The sequence below is a fragment of the Cucumis sativus genome, chromosome 7, assembly GCF_000004075.3.
Source record: "Cucumis sativus cultivar 9930 chromosome 7, Cucumber_9930_V3, whole genome shotgun sequence".
Taxonomy (NCBI): Eukaryota; Viridiplantae; Streptophyta; class Magnoliopsida; order Cucurbitales; family Cucurbitaceae; genus Cucumis; species Cucumis sativus.
The window spans coordinates 6,360,002-6,376,377 of NC_026661.2; the positions used below are offsets into that span (position 1 = coordinate 6,360,002).

Genomic DNA, 16,376 nt, shown 5'->3' on the forward strand with positions numbered 1-16,376 from the left:
TTAAACACAATTGAAAGCAACTCTTTCACTTAAAAAAACTTCATATAAGTTTTACACAAACATTTAACAACAACCAAAATTGCATCAAAACAAACTTTAACTCCAACCCTTAAACAACTAAAATCAAATTGGCCTAACAGCAGTAAATCTAGCAACCCAAGCAACATAATCTGTACTTGGAAAGTGGAAAACATTTTGAAGAGTGTGAGCTAAACGAGCCTCATGAGTGATAAGTTTTCAAATAACATTTCATAAACCTTTAAAAACAAAACAATGAGCGATAACATAAATACTTTAACTTCATAAACATTTGAGAAATAGTAAGTCCAATCTTTGTTTTTCCTTTTCGTATCTCAAGTATCTACTCCTCGAAGAAGGTAGAGGTTACTCAATACCTGCTCCAAATTTCATAGATGGGCATCCCCAATCCCTATTCCTAAAAGATAGGTGTCCCTCCAATCCTCGAGATAAGTGTCCTTACCTAAAATTCCTTGGCGCCCCAATACCTACCCAGCTAAAGGCTAATTGAGACATCTTGAATCCGATAAAGAATTTATAAATTCATATGCTTCAAACCCTTTAAGAATCCTTTTGCATACAGAAACCCTTAAACACAATAACTTTTGCATAAAGCAATCTTTAAATATAGTCATGGCTTGGTAAACTCTTTTTCTCTTTAGCTTTAAACATTCAATAGTAAACGTGCTTGAATAAATATATGATGAAATCTCAGGCTTGAAAATCATTTATTAAACAGATAGCTCAAACATTTAACTCAAATCATACATATAGCAATAGCTTAAAATCATTCTCGAGCTTAAACACTTCGAAAACTTAATTAGCATAGACATGATTGCTTATAGATCTCATTAGTAAATTCATTAGCATATACATGCATGTCAAAACATTTCTAAACTCGTGCTTTAAGAACACTTTGTAAATTGGTATTTTCAAGCATTCAAACATCAAAACATTTGATAACAAATTATGTTGAGAATAAACTTAAACTCATTTTTTTCACTCACTATTACAAGCTTTAGATGCTTGGTTTATATATCAACCTGAACTCCTTTTGACTGAAGCTTCGTGTCGAACTACCCTTTTTTTTTGCTTCAACTCTTGCATGCAACTCAACTTCTCTCTTCCTCTTCTCTCTATTTTTCCCTTGGAGTGAAAATGGTGAGAAATGAGAGAAAAGAGAGCCTCTTACGCTTTAAAAACACTCCTTGTATTCAAAAAACGCTAACCTCGCACGTTAGAAATTTCTAAAAATATGTCTGTCGTGAGTCCATTAAGTGATCTTAGCCCAGATAGGCCTAAGATCCCTCGAGAACTGCTCTTTTCTCGACTGAACAAGCACCAAGATTCCTAATATTTCCCTTTTTTGCTTCCAGTCCCAACCTAGCAAGACCCTCGGGATTGCCCGAGCTCCTAACTTCTTAAGCTTTTGTCCTTCATCTCAATCGAACAAGCATCATGATGGCCCCAAGATTTCACTTCTGTTTTCAATCTTGCTCGACATTCCACACGACTGTCTGAGATCCTTACATAAAAGGCATTGTGTCTTTCACCTTGACCGAGCAAGCATCAAGATGCTCTTGCCTTAGCACCAAGATTTTCTCTCTGTTTTCCATCCAGATCGAGATTGCTCAAGGCTGGCCCGAGAGTCCCTTTCCAAGGCACTTACTTTGGCTAACTACCATCTTTTCCTCAACTTTTCTTCCATCATCCCATCACAACTTCAACCTCAACACTTAAACTATGAACCAAATCTTTTATAATTTCTCTTTCCTTTACTAAAGCTTAATAAGTCTAAAATATCATAGAAATTTGAGGTTTCACATTAATAGAGTTCTATTATTTGTAACATTGAAATTCTATCGAGAGGAAACTTTAAGAATGGGTCTTGAAAATATGAGTAATGATGATATATGTGTAGACAAACAATATGAGGTGTCATATGAGTTTGCTCTAGGAGAGGATGATATTATATTTTCTACGAACACTATTCCGCCAAAATTATCATGAGACAACATTAGCATAAATCCATGAGAATTAAAAAGAGGAATCAAATGCAACCAAACTGTGAATTCTAGTAACAAGATACCAGTCGAGTTAGATTTGATGGATGATGATGAGAGACCATCTGGAATTTACTATATGAGGCGGAGTATCACAAAGCTGTGTGAGAGACCATTTCGACTTGATTATATGGAGATTGTTATCCCATATCAGCAGGGTCCTTCAATTGATGCAAATGAGCGATCAACGGGTTTGAATGATGTGCATTATAACCCTATAGATGTGTGTGGTTCTACAGTTGCTTTAGTGATCTTCAAGTTGTACAATAGAATTGATTATGTCTGGTACATATTTATATCTAGGATAGATGTTGAAGTTGATGAACTATTTTTTAGTAAGGTGGACTTGAAAATGAGATTGTCTATTATGTCCATCAACAACAATTTCAAATACAAAGTTAAAAAGTCAAACAAGTCCTTGTTCACTATCAAATGTATTGAGATAAATTGTAAGTGGTGTTTATATGAAAGGAAAATACAAGGGTGTGATATGTTCAAGATCGCAAAGTATATAAGTTCACACACGTGTTCTATTAGAATTCTAAATCATGACTATGGACAAGCAATTACTAGATTAGTAGGACAACTGATTAAAAGAAAGTTCATAGGCATTGAACATGTTAATAAACCTAAATACATTGTAGAAGATATGAGGAGAGATTGCAGCATCAACATAAGCTACAACAAAGCATGGCGTGCAGAGGTAAACAACCTATGATCTCACTAAGGGTATGCTTCTTTCATTTTGTTGGGGACTTAGTCGTTCATTACACAATTAATTCTATGCGACAAGGCATTGATCATGATCACTGTGCACAAGGTACCCACTATGATGTACATATTTATCGCATAACTACTAAGTCCTTGTTGAGTACAAGTTTTCCTACTACATGTTCAAGTGCAAGTGAAACAATAGGTTTACTTGGATGATCCAAGGTTGAACACATGGAGTTGATTCAACACATTAGTTCTAAGAATTACTTATCATCTAGGCAGTATAAAAGAATTAAAGAATAATAAACTTAAAGAATGCAAGAATAAAAAGAACTATTAAACTAAGCCTCGAGAGTCTGTAAAGAGGTGATAGGATGGTGGAATGGTAATACGAACTAACTTGTATCAGAGAAATGAAAGAAGGAAGGTCTATGCATTATTATGCGACTAAGTAGTGTGATGCTCCTTATGCGATATAACTTACTAAATCGTGCTTTTGATTAAGGCTTGCTTCTCTCGAAGTCTTTATACACCACACATGGGTTTTTTTTTAGGATCCATATGACTAAGCATGATTAGGTGAGATATATATAAAGGAAATCACTTATAAACCATATAGAATTTCGTGATTAAGGAGAACAACCTTTCAATGTCCAGTGTCTACACTTGTTCTCCTTTCAGGATACAAATGCTGGAAATGATCTCACAAAGAAAGAAGAAATTTTTCCTTGTATGTGTTAGTTAGGTTCTTGCTACTTTTTCTCTCGGGTAGTTGGCGACTTATGCTGGCTAAGCAGTGAAAATAACTCATCTAACGCGATAAAACTTATAAGCAACACTTCTTATCAAGAACTTGTCACATTTCTAAATTACAAATAATACATTGACTGAAGGAGAGTGAATACATGATGGATTGAAATAGTATAAACATGTAAGATATATAAAGAATGTAGGCATTCGACCATTGTACGATATGAACAGAATAAATATTACACAAAGAATACAAAAATAGAAGACAAATGAATGGGAAAAGAATACAAGTTAGGGGGAATGGGGATTGGGTTCTCCATCACTCAAACTCTGAGTTCTCACTTAAAGCATGACCGGAGAAGAAAACTCTTTACACTTTCATCTAGACTCTCTTTTATGGTTCGTGCATACCTTCTTCTGGCCAATACAGACCTGTTTTGCTTGGTGGGGATGAAGTCTTTTTATAGGCATTTTTTGGTGGGATATTTCTATTCTTCTGAGATTGTCAGTGTCGTTGCAGCTTTATGACATCACATCAACTCCAACTAACATTCTTGTCTTCTAGTGAACCTTTTGCTTAGGATAGCAATATGTTCCTTTAGCACCATGTTTTCTTGAATCACGGCCTAGAACGCGACATTCATAGGTACCACGATGACGTTATGAAGTACATCGCGAAAACCACTGTCTATCAAGTCAGGGATCTCAAGTTCCACATGCTCCCTTTGAGCCTCGTCTTTATCTGACTTTTCTTGTTTCTCAGCACTTCCCTCCTCGTTCAGAATTTTATCCTCTATAGTTGTTTGGCAAAGAACCTCTTCCTCTGTTATGTCTGGATCAAGTGGTTAGTAATAGTTAGTGGTATGACACGCTAGATAACTTTGCCTATGTCGGCTGCGTCATGCATTAAACTATCCCTTTCATCACTAGTTATCACTAGTACATTTGATTCAATGTGATCAGGGTCCAGGTTACTGATTGGTGGGTCAAGGGCACTTTGGCTAGGCGACATAGATGTTCGTCGTGCGAAAGAGGTTTGAGGTGTTTGGGAGGTGGGTAAGTGAGTTGTCAATTTATTAAATGTAGGCGAGGGGTGAGGGAGTTGAATCTGTGAGCTGATTTTTAAGCAGAGGCTACATTTGCTGGGCAAAATAGGCAATGAGGGTAGAGGCGGATTGACACTATTTTTTGGAATGGTTGGAGGTGACTTTTGACTTTCCTCGTGGAGGGAAGGTTTGTTTCATCACCATCTACACCAAGTAGAGGGAGGTCATTATCATGAGAGGATTTGACAGGCGAGTTTTCCATCAGGGTGTGCTTAATAGGCACATTTTCCCTTTTTTTACTTGGTTGATCCTTAGGAGTTGGGCCCTCTTTATCTAAACCCACCACTTCCCGTGTGGTTTAACTTTTCCTTTTGAGCGGCGGTGGTGGTGGTGCAAATTCCTCAGTTGCATCCTCCTCTTCATCTCTTGGCGACTTTATTTTTAATCATCACACTTCTTCCTTGTTTTGATAGAGAGTTATGATGTGAGTAAGGCCCACAAGATTGCACGTACCTGTCGCCATAGGAGTTTGTAGGTATCTCGCGAGGGTGGGCGAGTACTTCAAATATAACTTCTCCATGGTAGACGGGAAAGGCTTTGCGCCCTTGGGGTTCGTCCTCCAAACAAGGAGAGCTCCATTAATCATACTTCCCAAATTAAATGGATGCTTCGTCATAATACAGTATAGAGCTAATGCATATTCAAGAAAACTATGTTTTTGTGGTGAATTGGGAGCATCTTCATTTTTATGAAGAACAACCAAATATTTTCCTTGGTTGTTAATTGATGCGGGAATAACTGAAGCCTCTCAGTTCTTGTGTTCGTCCATTCTGCCCCTGGGCACGCGATTAACTAGATAATTGTTTTTGCATCACTCCTCATTGGGCTGTCAATAATTCTTTAGCCGAGATATGCGTTAGGATCATTGGGAAAATCATATAACTCGTTAATCGATTCCACGATGAAGGGAACTTTCTCTCCTTTCACTACGACGTATGATTCTTGAGGGTGAAACTTTGCTGCATAGAACATATCCACCAGATCTAATCGAATTTGTGTCTCACTGACAAAGAACTTTTTCCATTTGAATGCCTTGATTGGGTCGTAGAGGAAGTCAAGTAGTGGGTCCTTAAAGGGTAGTAATCCCTTTTCGATCTTAATGGGCTTGTCTAGTTAAAGGGTGCCCAACATTTTCCCTCTGTGAACATCCTCAGGTCTGGATGTTCCTACTTTAATTTTTCCTTTTTGGGGGCATTAGGAGCTTAAGATCCCAGACTCATTAGGTTTTTCTAATCGCTCTACAGAGATCATCATTTCAACCTCCCACGTTAGCTCTTCTGCCACAATGCTCACATGATCAACCTCCTGCTGTTATGTCGCCCCATTCACTGCGGTCACCCTCTCTACATGTTCCCTCATGTCTGCGAGGACGTCATTCTTCTTTTTCTTGGGGGCTCAGATTTCGTCCAACTTGCTCTTTGTTCCTTCCAAAGAAGGGCAAAGAATATTGCAAGATAGGATCAATGAAATTTGATGAAATATATTTATTTTGAAATTGCTTTTTCTCTTTGGATATTTTTTAGAGTCGTTCATCCTCTGTTCGTATTCTATCTTTCTCTCTTTTCTCTGTCATCATAGGCAAATTGTGCTCGCATTCTTTCCTTCTTCTTTCTTCATCTTTCTTGACTCTCTCCTCTTCTTTCATAGCTCTTTTCTCATGTAATTCCCTCTCCTCATCCTTTTTCTTTCTTGCTCTCTCTTCCTCCTTCCTCTTTTCTTCTTCTCTCGCTGCCTCATCTTTTCTTTGTTCTGCAACCTATAGGTTTTCTATGAATTTCTTGACTTAATTCGAGAGGTGGGATGGAATTTGCAAACTTGATTCGCCACTTATCTCCTTGCGACCAACAAGCACTTCTCCCGCTCCATGCTTCAAATGTTTGTAACGTGGCGAATTGTCCTCTAAGTTGGTGGTTTCCACCCTTGGGCTCAAGTCTGATAATTCGGTATAAAAGTTCTCTTCTTATCTCATCCATTAATATGCTTCAAGAATGAAGTCTCTGGCTGTCAGGTTAGGTCTTTGAGCCTACTTCGAATCAGGTCTAACAGAGTGGGTAGGGGGTGACGACTGGTTTCGAGACTTGAGGACTATCTTTTTCCTAGAATCCTGAGTGTTGAATTTTTGTGAGGAGGTTCATGAGGTTTCCTTAAGGGTTTGGGCCATTTTGGAGGTTTTCTAAGATGTGTCGACTATTTAAAAGTAAATGATGAATGAAGGTGATGAGTTTTCAAGTGAAAAGTAGGTTTTAGAGACGGAGAGTCTTCAGCGGGATGAGTCTAATGAAAGCATAAAAAGGAAAAAGAGCGGGTGTATTCATATTTATACACATCGAGGCAATCATTACGGCTATTTCTGCATTTAATGCGTCTGACAAAAGGTCGACGCATCCCTTCAAAACCCTAAATGATCGTTCACGTTTAAAAACACTTCAATTCCCTTATGCTATACTCCTGGTGAATTAGATTTAAATTCTAATTTTTCCGGCCTAAACCTATTGTGTGAGCTTTAGGAGTTTTTCCATAGGCACAAATGTTCTAACTGTCTTAGGTTACAAAGCGATGAAGAAATGCGATAAAGAAAGCATTAAGGAATGCAATAATGAATGCGTAAAGAAAGCAGCAAGGAATGCAGTAAAGAATTGTGATATAAATGACAATAACGCAAACAAAAATGAAAATAATGCAAAAGTGATGCACAAAAGAATGTGTTCTGCATAAATGATATGATCTTGTTGAAAGATACAAAATGCAATCATGCGTTTTAGAGGTAAGCACTAAAAGGCGTTTTACAATAAATCCACAATAAATTTACAACACTGTTCTCTTTCAAAGTATGCCTTAAGCATTGTCCATGTACCTTAAACATATTTGTTCCATCCAGCGAAGAAATTTCTACAGCACAACGCGAGAAGATTTGCTTGACCAAAAATGGTGAGACCATCGTGAACGAAGCTTACCTGGAAACAATCGTATACACTAATTAAATAACAACACTTTTTGTCATATGTGGGGTTCCTGTTTACAAATCTGGTTATCATGCCATGCCTTAGTCTTTGCTTTATAAATCTTAGCACGCTTGAGAACACCATTCTTGAAGTTCGTGCAGTTGTAGTAATCTTGCCTTTCCTGTGACACGATGGTCAAAGTTCAACTTTTTGCATGCTTATAGCGCTTTGTGTTCCAACTCTAGGGGTAAGTGGCAAGCTTTTCCAAAAACTATCATGTAAGGAGACATCCCAATTGGCATCTTTTACGCAGTATGATCTGCCCACAGCATAGAGTCCAGTGATCTGCCCAATCCTTGCGAAAATGATTTACCATTTTTTCTAAGATCTTCTTGATTTTCCTGTTGGATACTTCTGTTTGACCATTTATTTGCAAATGATGGGAATTGGCTATCTTATTCATTATGTTATATTTTGCAAGCAGCTTGATGATGATGTGGTTAACGAAGTGGGATTCTTCATCGCTGATAATTGCTCAAGGGATTCCAAAATGAGTGAAGATGTTTTTTTTTCAGGAATTTACTCACTTAACCGTATCATTCTTAACATAGGATATTGTTTCAACCCACTTAGAAACATAGTCTATAGCCAACAAGATGTACACATGGTTACCATATTGAGGAAATGGTCTCATAAAGTCTATTCCCCACACATCAAAGACTTCGATCTCTAAGATGGGTTGTTGAGGCAATTCATCGTAGCGAGACAAATTTTCCGTCCTCTGACACCTATCACATTTGATCACAAATTTCCTCACATTCTGGAAGAGAGTAGGCCATACCTACACTGTAATACTTTTGTGATCGTCTTTTGTCCACCAAAATGTCCTCTATATGGTGCTTCGTGACATTTGGCTAGTATGTCAGTTGTTCATATTCAGGGACACACCACCATAATAGATGGTCTGGGCCCAATTTCTAAAAGAAAGGTTCATCCTACTTATAAAAGTGGCACTCATGAAATAACTTCTTTTGTTGTTGGCTATTGAAATCTTGCGGCCAAATCTTACAAATAAGATAGTTGACTATATCTGCATACCAAGGCTCTTTTAGCTAAATGCGGAAGAGCTGCTCGTCTGGAAATCTTTCTTCAATATCTTTCGCCTTGCATTGAAATTTTACATTTCAAAGACGCGACAAGTGATTTGCTACTTGGTTCTCGGTGCCTTTGCGGTCTATGATCTCAAAATCAAACTCTTGGAGTAATAAAATTCATCTTATTAACAACTGTCTAAGAAGCATGGACACTTCATATTAGAGCTGGTATCGGTGTCGGACACTTGGGGGACACGAATTCGTCCGGACACGTTAGGGGCACATGTTCAACACGCTAAAATCCGTTCTTTTTTTTTTAATTATCCGGACACGTCCAGACACTACCATTTTGCTTTTTGGAAGAAGCCCAAAGCCCATTTACACGACATATTTGTATGTTTTATAAATTAAATAAAAATTATAATTAAGTAAAGCCCAACCCAAAGCCCAAAGCCCACTAAACTAACTTTAATAAATAATAAAATATGAAGATTTTATTAGATACTGTAAATCTTCTTCCATTTTCTTCTATTCTCCTCTGTGCCGTCCACGTCTTTTGGCTTTCACTCTTGAATATTTGACTTTTCATCTTCTGCTTTCATCTCAATCTTTTCTTCTGTGTTTTGTCCAACTTCAACGACCAAAGAGTCCCTCTCACCGCTACTGTTTGCTGGATATTTTTTCTATTCTTGCTCACAGTCACTGTTGTTGCTTGTCGGCAACTCAAAACTAATACACCAAACCACAACCAACTATCAAGTATGTTTTTTTAGTTATATATTATTAGTTTAGTTTGTTTTCTTCTAAAGATTTAATCTTTTTTTAAAGTTTTAATCTTTTTTTAATGTTTTAATTTTTTTAAAAGTTTTGATTTTTTTTTTAAATTTTAATATTTTTCATAGTTTTAATATTTTTCAAAGTTTAAATCTTTTTTAAAGTTTAAATCTTTTTTAAAGTTTTAATATTTTTCAAAGTTTTAATCCTTTTCAAAGTTTAAAAATTTTTCAAAGTTTTAATCTTTTTAAACTAATAACCAAAGCTTTATATATACACCATTAGCAAACTTCAAAATTTATTTGTTTTTTCTTTAAATGTTAGGAGTAACGAGTTCCATGGAAACTAACAGTAGCACTGTTGAAGATGATTTTAAACCCCTATGGCAATATGTGACTAAGATTAAGAAGTTAAGTAATGGGGTGGAAATTTTTCATGGCAATGCAATTTTTGTCACGTTATAAAGAAGAGCTCATATACAAGAGTGAGAGCTCACTTGTTGAAGATGGTTGGTCAAGGAATTGGGTCATGTCTAAAGCTCACTCCTAAAGACATAACGGATATGCAAAGGTTAGAGGATGAGGCAAAAACTCAAATGGAAAGAAAAGCTCCAAAAAATGTTCTGTTGCCAATAGCATCTTCATCCATATCATTTGGCAAGGAACCCTCATTTTATCTGTGCCTTTACTTATGCCGCAAATAATCCATTGTCCGGATACAAGCCTCCAGAATATAATATGTTGAGGACTAGTCTACTGCAAAGGGAGAAAGCTAATATTGAAAGACTATTGATGCCTATTAAAGGTGAATGGCGAAAAAAAAGAGAGTGAGCATTGTGAGTTATGGTTAGAGTGACTCACAAAGAAGGTCATTGATAAACTTCATGGTCATTTCTAATGGTAAGCCAATGTTTCTAAAATCGGTCGATTGCTCAGGTGAGATTAAGGATAAGTACTTCATTGCAAATTTGATGAAGGAAGTGATTAATGAAGTCGGTTATGAGAATGTTGTTCAAGTGATAACGGATAATGCTCCCAATTGCAAAAGGGTAGGACAACTTATTGAAGCACAATTTCCAATGATTATATGGACACTATGCGTGGTTCATACTGTAAATCTTGCCTTGAAAAACATTTGTGCTACCAAGAATGTTGAAAATAATCAAATTGTTTATGGAGAGTGCAGCTGGATTTATGATATTGTTGGGGACTTCGTGGTAGTGAAATTTTTTATCATGAACCATTCCATGAGGCTTGCCATGTTTAATGAATTTGTGCCTCTTAAATTGCTTTCAATAGCTGAAACTCATTTTCCATCGGCTATTATTATGCTCAAGAGGTTTAAGCTTATTAAAAGTGGCTTACAAGCTATGGTCATCAGTGATAAATGGAAAAGTTATAGAGAAGATGATGTGGTCAAGGCAAGACATGTAAAGGAGTTGGTGCTCGAAGAAATTTGGTGGGACAAAATTAATTATATTTTGTCATTCACTTCACCCATATACGACATGCTAAGAGATTGTGATACAGATAAACCTTATTTACATTTGGTGTATGACATGTGGGATACAATGATTGAAAAGGTGAAGATGTCCATATATAAACACGAAGGATTGCGACCAATTGAATTCTCTTCTTTCTACGATGTGGTGTATAACATTCTCATTGATCGTTGGAACAAGAATAGTACTCCACTTCACTGTTTAGCACATTCTTTGAATCCAAGGTATTTACTTAATTTTTGTATAGTACATTCTAAGTTGATTCTTAGTTAATTTTTTCAAGTTTAACATTTTCTTAAAACCTTTATATAGATACTATAGTGAAGACTGGCTTATAGAAGATCCTAATCAAGTTGCTCCACATCAAGATGTCAAACTAAATAGAGAGAGAATGAAATGTATGAAGAGGTATTTTAGTAGCTCGAAGGATCGTGCAAAAGTGAATGTAGAATTTGCTCAATTTTCTACAAAAGCTGGTAGGCAACTCATGGGACTTATGCACCAATGCTTCAGAAGATTGCCTTCAAAGTTTTAGGACAATCATCATCATTTTCATGTTGTGAAAGAAATTGGAGCACATATTCCTTTATTAACTCTATCAAGAGGAACAAAATGATGCCTCAACGTGTAGAGGATTTGATATTTATCCACAGTAACCTTCGTCTTTTGTCTAGAAAAACTCCAGAATATTCAAAAGGAGAAACCAAGGCATGGGATATTGTGGGAGATGTTGATTCACTTAAAGATGTAGGTATGCTTGAAGTAGCTAATTTATCTTTAGATGATCCAGAGTTTGAGGCTGAAATTACTAAGGACGATAGTGTTGATAAGGATGAAGATGTCACTGAGATTTGAGAGGATAGTTTTTTTTATTAGTCTTTAATATTTTATTTTTTTGTATGGAAAATCACTTTCCATGTTGAATATACCTAATATGTTTTGTACTACTACAACCTACAATGGTTAAATGTTAATTTGACATTTTATGTTTTTCTAATGAAGATTAAAGAACATTTAGTTTTTTTTTTTTTTTTTTTTTTTTTTTTTGAGGAAATGAAGAGCATTTAGTATTTTGTAACAAATTTATATATATTATATAAAAAATAATAATTTTAAAAAATAGCGTATCCCCAACGTGTCTGTATCCTATTATTTTAGAAATTGACGTATCGTCGTGTCTTATCGTATTCGTGTCTGTGTCCATGCTTCTTAGACCACGGTTTAGCGTCCTTCTTCACCATGAGATATCTAATCACAAAATTATGAGAACACACCATAACTTTGGAGCCAAGGATGTAACTTCTGAATTATTTTATCGCAAAGACTACCACTAACAATTCCTTCTCGGTGGTGGTATAATTTTCTTGTGCTTCATTGAAAACTTTGCTAGCATAGTATACTAGATGAGTCACCTTGTTCTTCTTCTAACCCAACATAGCCCTTACCACTAAATCACTCACTTCACACCTAAGTTCAAATGGTTGCGACCAATCTAGTGTGATGAGGATAGGCGCTGAGATCAACGCATCTTTGATGGCTTGAAACGTGGTTACACTTTTCATTCAAAATAAAGGGTTGATTGGCACATAAGAGGTTACTTAATGGTTTGGAAATCTGGGAGAACCCACGAATAAATCTTTAATAAAACCCAGCATGGCCCAGAAAGCTTCTCACTGGCTTAACATCATAAGGCGGCGACAACTTGCTAACCATATCAATCTTTGCGGGGTCTACTTCCAGTCTCGCATTAGAGACTTTGTGCCCAAGCACGATTTCTTCTTTCACCTTGAAGTGGCACTGCTCCTAGTTCAACGCGAGTCGTGTCTCTTCACACTTCTCGAGTACTTCCTTCAAATTGTTTAAACATTCTTTAAAAGATTCGGCAAATATCGAGAAATCATCCATGAATATCTCAGTTGATCTCTCCAAAAATTCTGAGTAAATAGCCATCATGCACCTTTGAAATGTTTCTGGTGCGTTGCATGGACCAAATGGAATCGTGTGAAATGCAAATGTACCAAAAAGACATGTAAACGTTGTTTTGTGTTTGTTCTTGTAAGCCTATCCAGCATCTGGTCAATGAAAGGTAAGGGAAAGTGGTCATTCTTGGTGGCCGCATTCAGCTTGCTGTAATCCATACATATTCTCCACCTTGTGACTATTCGCATCGAGATTAACTCATTTCGATCATTTTTCACAACAGTCATCCCACCTTTCTTATAGACACTCTCGACTGGACTGACCCATTCACTGTCTATGATAGGATAAATGACTTCTACATCAAGCCATTTAATAATTTTCTTTTTAACAACCTCCTTCATCGCAGGATTTAACCTTCTCTGGAATTGAACGGTTCTTACTTGTCCTTCTTCTAACCTAATCTTATGCATGCAATAAGATGGACTTATGCCTTGAATATCAACAAGGGTCCATCCTATCGCCTTCTTGTGGCATTTTAGCATGTTCAATAATGCATTTTCTTCAATACCACTCAGTTGTTAAGAGATAATGATAGGTAGAGTGTCATTCTCTCTTGAAAATTCACACTCTAGGTGAGGAGGCAACGATTTGAGCTCTAGTTCTGGTGGTTTTTCAATTGATAGCTTTGTTCCCTTATCACCTTTGTTTTCCAAGTCCAAAGGTTTACACTTCTTGCTGCCAGTTACGGCATTCAGTTCTTCAAGCAAATTTAGCTCATCTTTAAAGAATTCTTCAGTGTTAAACAGCTCAACACATACTTCGTCCTTACAATAGTCCCAACCAAGAACTTCTGTTCACTGCAGTTCTCAAAATCAGCGAGAAATTTCATCGCGTTAGTGACATTAAATTCTATTTCTTCATTATTCAAATGCATGGTCAATTCCCCTTGGTGGACATCTATGAGGGCACGATCACCCCAAAATGATTAAGACCTCTCGATCAACTTTGTAGTTCAGAACCACGAAATCTTTGATGAACAAGAATTTATCCACTTTTACCAAAACATCTTCCATTTTACCCTCAGGCTTGGCGAAGGATCTGTTTGCGAATTGGAGTCTCAACTGCATAGGTTGTACTTCTTCAATCTCCAGTTTCTTGAAGATAGAAAGAGGCATCAAATTGATACTTCTATTGAGCAGGGAATAGTGAAGCTTCCAAGATCTATCATCGTCGCTGGCATCCCTCATTTGAAGATATTGCTTGTGTCTTGCATTAGACCCACTTTTTCTAAAGCATTGGTCTTGCGCTTCTTTGCCAAGATATCCTTTAGAAACTTGACATAGGTTGGCATCTGCTCTAATGCATCAACAAACAGGATATTGATGTGCAACTGCCTCAAAACATCCAAGAACTTATTGAATTGTTGTTCGTCGCCTTTCTTTCTTAGGCGACCAGGAAATTAAGGGGGCGGTAAGGGATTAGAGCTTGTCGCCTGATCAAACGCTTCACCATGTTGATTTCCTTGTCTCATATGCTTCAATTCCTCGTTCAACACATTTTTATTCTGCAAGGAAGAATTATCATTAGTAAAAAGAGAACTTTAAGGGATCAGAATTATTACTTGAGCTACCAATCTCGATAGCCGAGGTAGAAGTAGGATTTCTACGTTCAGACTTTAGTTTTTGGATGGATAAGTTCCTTTCGCTTTGTAGTTTCCTTGCCTGACACTTTTCTTTCCTTAAGCTCCCTCTCTAGATTGGTATTTTTGTGTTGCTGGGAAGGTTTCCTTTCTAGCACTCATGGATGTCACTGGTTATTTGCCCCATTTGTAATTCCAGATTTTTAATGGAGTGGCTTGGATTTGCATAAGAGCGTCATTCCTCTGTATATATCACACACAAGGGCTTCCATTGATGATGATATGAAGGAGATGAAGAAGCTTGGTTAGGAATGTTGTGGTGGCCATGGTGTTGAGCTGATTGATGTGGTCTCTCGGGATATTGTCTTTGGCGATAGCCAGGTGCTTCACCTTTGTAATTCAATTGACCACTTTATCCTTATTGCACGTTTTGTCCCTGGCCTCTCCAACTAAAATTGGGATGGTCTCTCCATCTGGCATTATATGTATTGGAGTAGGGGTCATTTTTCATATACACAACTCAACTCAGCTACCTGCTGCACTGTTCGAAAAGAACTCCTTGCATCATTAACCTACGATGGAACCATGGAGTGTAAAAGCTTGTTCTTTTCAGTGACTTAGCCTTGTAATGCTACCATAGCATTCCTATTGAATCCTTCTTCTATCCTACCTCTCTCTCTTCTACTTCACCTGTTATCATTTTGTGAGTCGAAGTCATCTTCCCTCCACTCTTGACTATTGTTGGCCATTGCATCCATTCCAACGTTGTTTTAATCAGGTTATAGGACGACTGAAGCATCCCACCTGTGAATAGACCGTCTACATATTGTTGTGTATTCTTGCTTAACTCGAAATAGAATTGTTCCATCAAGACACATCGAGGGATGCTATGATGAGGGCATCCCTTGATCATTCATTTGAATCTTCTCCACGCGTCAATTAAGTTTTTGCTATCCCTCTGCTCGAAGGTTATCAAGTCTTGTCTTCTTCTCGCATTCTCAATTGCTGGGAATAACTTTTTCATGAACTTTTCAATCAGACTATCCTAAGTTGTAATTTCCCCTTCTTCCAGAGAATTTACCCATTGATTGGCTTCATCACATAAAATGAGTGAGAATAATGTTATACGTAGCTCATCGCGTGATATTTCAAAAATTAAAAGACACACAGATGGCATAGAAATTGTGGATATGCTCGTGAGGGTCCTCGCATGTGTGTCCTCCAAATTGCTCAGCATTCTGAATCATTTGAAGCATCACGGGCTTGATATCAAATCGTGAATTCCCCCCAAACACAACAGATGCTATGCCTGGGTTGAAATCGTATAGGCTTGGTGATGCATATGACCTGATGGGACACTCTAAATCATGGGAAGGTAAGCAGGGTTCTGATCTGGAGCATGTTGTTGGTTGGTAGGATTATTGTTTGGATTCTCCATTTTATTTGATTTTGTCTCTGTCGTTGTCTACGATTCCTCTGAAATGTTCGTTCAATTTCAGGATCAAATTGGAATTCAGGTTTGTTTGCTTGCATTCATAAACTTGTTTGCGGACCTTTAGACTAAAATCTTAGTCATAATTCATAATAATTTTTTAAAAAGTTTTGCTCCAACTTTCATTTGGTTCCAAACTTCCAAAGCAAAATTTTATTAGTGCATTTGGTTTCAATTTATTATTTCCTTTAATTGTTTTTTAAGGAAAGTTTCTTTTTTCACTTATAATCAATTACCTTCATGGCTTTCAAACTGCTAGCTCGAACCACCACTAGTGTTGACCCACGATTCTCCAAACGTAGAACAAGGTTACGGGACATTCTTAGGAAATAGTAGTTAATAATAGAAATGTGTATTAAAGTA

The 16,376-nt window shown here is 37.0% G+C and overlaps 1 protein-coding gene across 1 annotated transcript; it reads left to right on the forward strand.

Moving 5' to 3' along the window:
• Positions 1–10,344: 10,344 nt before the first annotated feature.
• Positions 10,345–11,817, forward strand: LOC105436247. The gene is made up of 3 exons (XM_011661429.1): positions 10,345–11,186; positions 11,275–11,332; positions 11,443–11,817. The coding sequence occupies exons 1-3, from the start codon at positions 10,345–10,347 to the stop codon at positions 11,815–11,817; spliced, it is 1,275 nt and encodes a 424-aa protein (XP_011659731.1).
• The last annotated feature ends 4,559 nt before the right edge of the window (positions 11,818–16,376 follow it).

Excerpts from the sequence above, each read along its gene's own strand:
- LOC105436247 (XM_011661429.1), top strand. The coding sequence starts at position 10,345 with ATGGTCATTTCTAATGGTAAGCCAATGTTTCTAAAATCGGTCGATTGC. Across the intron at positions 11,187-11,274 it reads GCACATTCTTTGAATCCAAG|ATACTATAGTGAAGACTGGC; the intron begins GTATTTACTTAA and ends ACCTTTATATAG. Across the intron at positions 11,333-11,442 it reads AAGTTGCTCCACATCAAGAT|GCAACTCATGGGACTTATGC; the intron begins GTCAAACTAAAT and ends AAAAGCTGGTAG.